Below are 8,008 nucleotides of genomic sequence, written 5' to 3'. Positions count from 1 at the left end.
TTCCTTTCACACACGATGCGGTTGGAGGTCCCTGCCTTTCGCACATATCCATCCACACACTCGTAGCGACGTTTATCATTTTCCTTACAGGCTGCTGCCTGGCTGTCCGTGTGGCACGCCAGGGGCTTGGTGTTCTCCCTGACTGGTGGCTGTGGACAGTGGTCTTCCAGGCCCGCTGCGCCTAACCAGAACAGAGAACATGACAATGTCAGTGTACGCAATAGAAGAACCCTCTAAAAAAGGTTCCACATAGAACCCTTTTCAGGTTTGGAAAGGCATTACAAAATGTTTTATTTCCATTACTTTAAGACGCACAGTGTAGCCTACTTGCACTACACAATTCTAACAAAAACATGTGTGTCTGTCTGACAGGAAGCAGCTTGTGAAACTGGGTGAGCGCGTCTCTGACTCCAGGACCATGAGCACAGACCCCCCCCCCCCCCCCCCCCCCCCCCCAGGACCATGAGCACAGCCCCTCCCAGCCCCCCCCCCCCACCCCAAGGCTGTGTTCTTTCCCCTCTACTCTTCTCTCTGAACACCAACGGCTGCACCTCCAGACACCAGTCTGTTTTTTTATTTAACCATTGTTTAACCAGGTTTGTCCCATTGAGATCAAAGATCTCTTTTGCAAGGGAGACCTGGTCAAGAGAGGCAGCACATACCGTTTCATAGACACAAATACACAACATACAGATTCAAAACAGTAGAACTGACAATCAAGTAAATCAGTTAAAACATTTGCACTCATAAAGCCTGGATACAATCGGACTAATCATGGATTTGAATGTGTTCACAGACACCAGGCTTTGAAGTCTGAGCTCCAACTGTAGTTTAAACCATGAAGTTGGAGCAGAGAACCCAAAAGCCTTCCTTCCCAACTCTGTTCTGACACTGGGAACAGCAAAGTGCAGAAAGTCCTGAGAACGAAGGTTGTAGGATCCATTCTTCAGGACAAAAAGAGATGACGGATAAGATGGAGTCAATCCAAGAATAGCCTTGTAAATGAAGACATACCAGTGGCGAGCCGGCGAGCGTATAAGGATGGCCAATTTACTTTAGAATATAAGGCACAATTGTGAGTAAGTGCTCCACTGTGTGTTATGAATCTCAGGGCGCCATGATAAACACTATCCAACATGTGGAGGCAGTGAGCAGAGGCATTCATATATAACACGTCACATAGTCAATAACATTGAGTCTATCAAGCTCTTGAAGTTTGCGACGACACCACCCTCATATGACTCATCTCATCTCTATTAATACATAATACATTCATACACAAGGCCCCATTAATAAGGCCCCTGATTGGCCAGCCTTCACAGATGGGGGAATCAAGCCAAGCCCACTTTGTGCTTGTGGAGAGACACAGAATGGACCACATTATCGAGGCCTGTCCACTCCACAGACTAGAAGGGGGGCTGGTCGCCCTTCACACTGCAGACCAGGAGGCAACTGCTTGGCTAGAAGACTTTGCATTCGCTAAATAAATATGAATACATCCATGGGACAAACCCACGTGGGCCCCACCTGTCCATGCTGGCGGGGAAGGGACCCTGGGTTGCTTCCGGTTATCGCCTCTGCATAAAACACGCGCGCAGGTAATATGGCATGAAAAAATGTCACAAACACTGAAACTTTTCATGTTTCATCGTACGATTAAAGGGACATGTAGACTCATATCCTATATTCAAAAAAAAGTGAAGAGCTACTGATTGTTGTGGAATATCATATCATAAGCCTAGTTGACTTACCTGCCCTGGGTGCTAGTGAACAGACGATGACGAGGAAGAGAGGGAGACGCATGCCGTTCACCAAGGCTGCCTCCCAGCTGATTAGAGCTGATGTTAGCCAGAGAACACACTCAGATGTCTAACACATATCCCTGGAGAACACACTCAGATGTCTAACACATATCCCTGGAGAACACACTCAGATGTCTAACACATATCCCTGGGATCTCTCTGTGCTGCAGCATGAGCATGAGACGCTCCACAGCCATACTTGCCTCTGAGAGGGCTCCTCCCTCTGTGCCTTTCACTTTCACTATCCACGCTTTAATAACCTGCGCACAGTGTCACGAGGATCCCTGTGGGAACATTATGTTCTCCGGGTTCATGTTCTCCGGGTCCTATGTTCTCCGGGTCCTATGCTCTCCGGGTCCTATGTTCTCCGGGTCCTATGCTCTCCGGGTCCTATGTTCTCCGGGTCCTATGCTCTCCGGGTCCTATGCTCTCCGGGTCCTATGTTCTCCGGGTTCATGTTCTCCGGGTCCTATGTTCCCCGGGTCCTATGCTCTCCGGGTCCTATGTTCTCCGGGTCCTATGTTCTCCGGGTCCTATGCTCTCCGGGTCCTATGCTCTCCGGGTCCTATGCTCTCCGGGTCCTATGTTCTCCGGGTCCTATGTTCCCCCCGAAAAAGGGTCCTATGTTCCCCATGTCTTATATGTTCCCCCCGAAAAAGGGTTCTATGTTCCCCATGTCTTATATGTTTCCAGCGAAAAAGGGTTCTATGTTCCCCATGTCTTATATGTTCCCCCCGAAAAAGGGTCCTATGTTCCCCATGTCTTATATGTTCCCCCCGAAAAAGGGTCCTATGTTCCCCATGTCTTATATGTTTCCAGCGAAAAAGGGTTCTATGTTCCCCATGTCTTATATGTTTCCAGCGAAAAAGGGTTCTATGTTCCCCGGGTCCTATGTTTGAAATGGATTTGAACTGCAATACTTGACTTTTCACCAGCGCAACAGATCTGTGGATGAAGTAATAGCAAATTAGCAATACGCACCCCCCTCTACCGGTGGCTTCTTTAATGATGACTGTAGGAGCCATAATGTTTATTTTGTTTGTGTATGTTTATATTTGGTTTATTGTTTATGAACCTGCATAACTGCCTTTGTTGATTGTCTATTATTTTGTCATTGGGTTCCTCTAATTGTTGTGTGGGTGTGTCTACCTACAGGGTGTGGTTCTACCTCCATAACTGGAGGGAGGGCCTAGAACAGGTAGAGAGAGAGAGGGGGTTATTTGGCTCGGGATATTTATAATTTACTCTGTTGACCGTCATATTTACGTTTTCATTCATTTCTTTCAGTTTGTTTCATATTGTTCTCTTCCTCATAAGTTGAAGTGCTATTTAGTTTGAGTTAATAAAACCTTAAACGTCATTTTTCTCTGGACATGGATCTCTCAAACGAGTCAAACAGCAACGAGTCCATCTTAAGCCTCTCAGTATTGTCTTGTTTAGAAGTCGCTACAATAATGACAATTTAACATTACACCCTCCCGACCGCTAGGGGGAGGCAGAGAGAAAACCATCCTCTTCTTAGTTGTGGTGTCGTGTGTTCGTTTCCTCCCTCTGTAGTGATTTGTAGCCAGGCTAGCTAGTCTAGGTGCTAGAACTTAGAACCCAGGTTCCACATTTTGCTATTTTCATAAGGTATGTATATCTCAAAGGGTTTTGCTTTCTACTCTGAAATACACCCTATGTCTCTTTCGGGACAATGTTATGAAAGCACAATGTTAGCTAGCATGCTAGCAGGTAGCTTGCTTGCTAGGTAGCATGCTAACGTTAGCTAGCTGGATAGCACCAGACAGATCGATAGATGCCTATTAGATCATGTGTTTGTCTCATACTTGTTATGTCTGGGATATCTCTTTGGTTCTGGGGCAGTCACGTTAGCAGGGCATGACCAGAACAAGGCTTAATAGCTGTGATAGCTAGCTGGGGCTATGCTAGCTAACAATCATCATATAGCTATCTGCTAGCTAACAATCATGATATAGCTCTCTGCTAGCTAACAATCATGATATAGCTATCTGCTAGCTAACAATCATGATATAGCTATCTGCTAGCTAACAATCATGATATAGCTATCTGCTAGCTAACAATCATGATATAGCTCTCTGCTAGCTAACAATCATGATATAGCTCTCTGCTAGCTAACAATCATGATATAGCTATCTGCTAGCTAACAATCATGATATAGCTCTCTGCTAGCTAACTCATGATATAGCTCTCTGCTAGCTAACAATCATGATATAGCTCTCTGCTAGCTAACAATCATGATATAGCTAGCTGCGTGGCAAGCTGCTATTAAAGGTACCCTACGAAACATGAATCAATCAGTTCTTTGTTTATTTTCGAAATTCCTCGATTATATGGTTCCTTGTAAGGCAAGTTTATTTATAGAGCACATTTCAGCCACAGGGCAATTCAAGGTGCTTTACATGAGACATTAAAAGCATTCAAACAAAAAGCAAGACATTATAGACATTTAAAACAAAAGGCAGGACAAATTAAAAGCATTAAAACAAAAAGCAAGTCATTATAGACATTTAAAACAAAAAGCAGGACAAATAGAATACAGGAATAAAAGTGACAGTGCAGTTTACTGATAAACATAGCTCCTCTTAGAAAGCAGTGGCAAAAAGAAAAGTCTTCAGGCTTGTTTTAAAAGAACCAAGAGTTGCAGCAGACCTGCAGTTTTCTGGAAGTTTGTTCCAGATATGTGGAGCATAAAAACTGAACGCTGCTTCTCCATGTTTTGTTTTAACTCTGGGGACAGAAAGCAGACCTGTGCCAGACGACTAATAAGACTATTATACTATTAGACTATTGTAGTCTAATAAACACGTTGAATCACTTGAATGTCTTTCCTACCTTGTAATTTCTTCGCAAAATGATATTTAGCTAATGTTTCGAAAACAACAAAGATGTGTGAAACGTCACTATTATGTGCTCTATTGTGCGTATTATGTGCGTCACTATTATGTGCACTATTATGACGTAGTACGCGATTTTCGGGGACCACCTTCTCAAATTTGCTCTAGAGCGCTTACTAGTGGTCCAAAACTACATTGGGTACCTTTAACCTGCTCGCTCCATCTTGACAGGCAATCACCGATAACGACACATTTACACCCCGATCAACCATGTCGCTTTACGACGACTTGGGTGTCGCGAGTGACGCCAAGACCGAGGGCTGGTCCAAGAACTTCAAGCTGCTGCAGTCGCAGTTGAAAGTGAAGAAGGCAGCTTTGACCCAGGCAAAGGTAGCTCATCGTCCACATTGCATGGACGTCCAGTGATTGGGCTTCTGATCTGCCAATTAAGCACAACTCTCAGAGTGACATGGATACAGGAGGAAGATGGTGATGGTTTGTCGTGTGTGTGTGTGTGTGTGTGTGTGTTTGTGTGTGTGTGTGTGTGTGTATGCGTGTGTGTGTGTGTGTGTGTGTGTGTATGCGTGTTCTTCCTCAGACACAGCGGATGAAGCAGACGACTGTACTTGCTCCTGTCATTGACTTGAAGAGAGGAGGTTCCGGTGAGGAGAGACAGATCATTGACACGCCACCTCACATTGCTGCAGCACTGAAGGTGAAGGCTGCTTTTATGATTGTGTGTACTGTGTGTTTGCGAGAGAGATGTTACGTTCGTGTGTGTCAGTGTGTGTGTGTGTGTGTGTGCACGTGTGAGAGAGGAGAGAGATGTCCCTTTATATTAAGCCATTGTGTGTGTGTGTGTGTGTGTGTGTGTGTGTGTGTGCGCGAGCATGCGTGTGTGAGAGAGGAGAGATGTCCTTCCCTATGTTAGGCCTGTGTGTGTGTGTGTGTGCGTGTGCGCGAGAGTGAGTGAGATGCCCTCTCATGTGTCAATGCCCAAATATTTGTTTACTTTTTCTTGCTGTGTGAGTTTATTATTGAGCTCCTCCCCCTTCCTGTGTGTGTGCACGTAGCAGGATGTGGTGCCGGGAGGGTTCCCCTCCGGGGAGGTGCTGATCCCCCTGGCCGATGAGTACGACCCCATGTTCCCCAACGACTACGAGAAGGTGGTGAAGAGGCAACGTGAGGATCGTCAGAGACAGAGGGAGCAGGAACGACTGAAGGAGATAGAGGAGAGAGAGAAGTACGGGCTTTGTAGTGGAGAGAGAGAAGTCCATCCATCCATCCATCCATCCATCCATCCATCCATCCATCCATCACACACACACACACACACACACACACACACACACACACACACACACACACACACACACACACACACACACACACACACACACACACACACACACACAGCTCCAGCAGGGGGCCCCAGACATCCCTTTCCCTAGCAGCATCAACCAGCTCTGCCTGGGGAATCTGGACTATTCCAACTGTTTCAATTGATAGATCACAAGTCATTTGCAACTTGTAAAAGAGTGCAGGCTAAGGAGAATAAGGAGAAAAATGATCCTGTATTGATGACGTGTTTTCCTGTTACGTTTTCGTCGGGGACGCATCACCGTTTAGACGAAGACATGTGGTCTAATACGTCCCAGACCACCTCGGCAAGTGGTTTGAGGAAACGTTTGACAACGTTTTGATGGCCGTTTACACTTGTGTTTAGCGCTGTCCGCTTTCAATCCGATCGTCCAAAACTAATTTTAAACCCAGTCTAACCAGCGTCTATGTCTCCGTCGCTTGTTCCCCTCTCGCTGTGGGCGTGACCAGGAAGAGGAAAGACCGACACGAGGGAGGAGCCCCGAGCGGATTCTCACGCTTCCCGACGGCGGAGGGAGAATCGGACGAAGAGGAGGACTACGAGAAGGAGAGGAGGAAAAGAGGTGAGGGTGTGGCAGCACACACACACACACACACATATACACACACACACACACACACACACATATACACACACACACACACACACACTAGGGATGTGCGCAGCGACTATTTTCACTGCCGACTAGACGGTGGTTTTGAAACCAACAATACGACTAGTGTAACTTGTTTTTGTTTATTTGTATGGACCTGTGTAGGACTGACTTCGTTTGCTCGGCTGTCGATTGTTTGGTTGAAATGCTCTCGTCCGACCCAAGATTCTGTTGGTCAAGCAAACGCAAAGCTTCTACTTTTTTAGACAAAAATACATAACACAAAAATACATAACACAAAAATACATAACACAAAAATACATAACACTAATAAAATAGACGGGCAAAAGGGGAGTGTTTTGAATTGAGCTTTAATCTTCTTAAATCTTGTTGTTTTTGCTTGCTGCTCATTTATGATATGATATTATATGATATGATATGCTTTCTATAGACACACAATAGAGATGATTATGATATGATTATTACCTAGGTCTTCTATAGACACACAATAGAGATGATTATGATATGATTATTACCTAGGCCTTCTATAGACACACAATAGAGATGATTATGATATGATTATTACCTAGGCCTACTATAGCCACACAATAGAGATGATTATGATATGATTATTACCTAGGCCTTCTATAGACACACAATAGAGATGATTATGATATGATTATTACCTAGGCCTTCTATAGCCACACAATAGAGATGATTATGATATGATTATTACCTAGGCCTACTATAGCCACACAATAGAGATGATTATGATATGATTATTACCTAGGCCTTCTATAGACGCACAATAGAGATGATTATGATCAAATTAAATGATGTAATGGCAGTGCATGCAATTCAATGTATGTAGTTGGCCTGTAAATGGGATCATGTACAGATAGGCCTAGTCTGGCGCAAACTCAAGTTCAGTGGATTCGGGCCTACTGAGCCTATAAGCACGCCTGCATGAAAAGAGATAAATTACATCCTAATAAATAATAATAATAATATATACATTATTACATAATAATTATAATATAATATATTTAATATTAATAATCATAGTCATAATAATATACAATAAAGAATAACCTATGCTCAATTTAGTTTAGCTGACTAGTATTTCCTGAACGGCTAGCAGAAGCTGTGCCACATTGTTGGATAAACGACTATCTGCGCACATCCCTAACACACACACAGACACACACACAGACACACACACTCACAGACACACACACACACACAGACACACACACACACAGACACACAGACACACACTCAGCAATGGTGTGAGTAAAGAAAGGATGTCTGATCACTAAGACTCTCTTTCTCTCCCTCTCCCTCTCTCTCTCTCTTCCATATATCCCTCTCTCTC

At 44.4% G+C, this 8,008-nt stretch overlaps 1 protein-coding gene across 2 annotated transcripts in view; it reads left to right on the top strand.

The window, feature by feature from the left end:
* Positions 1 to 3,376: 3,376 nt before the first annotated feature.
* Positions 3,377 to 8,008, top strand: part of rbm17 (RNA binding motif protein 17) — a 12,791-nt gene continuing 8,159 nt past the window's right edge. For both annotated transcript variants that reach the window (XM_084447917.1, XM_084447916.1), the window contains exons 1-5: positions 3,377 to 3,434; positions 4,892 to 5,050; positions 5,259 to 5,375; positions 5,734 to 5,903; positions 6,491 to 6,603. In XM_084447917.1, the coding sequence (XP_084304043.1) occupies positions 4,931 to 5,050; positions 5,259 to 5,375; positions 5,734 to 5,903; positions 6,491 to 6,603 (520 nt within the window). In that variant the 5' untranslated portion in view covers positions 3,377 to 3,434; positions 4,892 to 4,930. The remainder of the gene's footprint in view (positions 3,435 to 4,891; positions 5,051 to 5,258; positions 5,376 to 5,733; positions 5,904 to 6,490; positions 6,604 to 8,008) is intronic.

Source organism: Borostomias antarcticus (genome assembly GCF_949987555.1).
Source record: "Borostomias antarcticus genome assembly, chromosome: 13".
NCBI lineage: Eukaryota > Metazoa > Chordata > Actinopteri > Stomiiformes > Stomiidae > Borostomias > Borostomias antarcticus.
The sequence above is the reverse complement of the archived record's forward strand: the minus strand, read 5'-3'. Positions and strand labels throughout refer to the sequence as shown.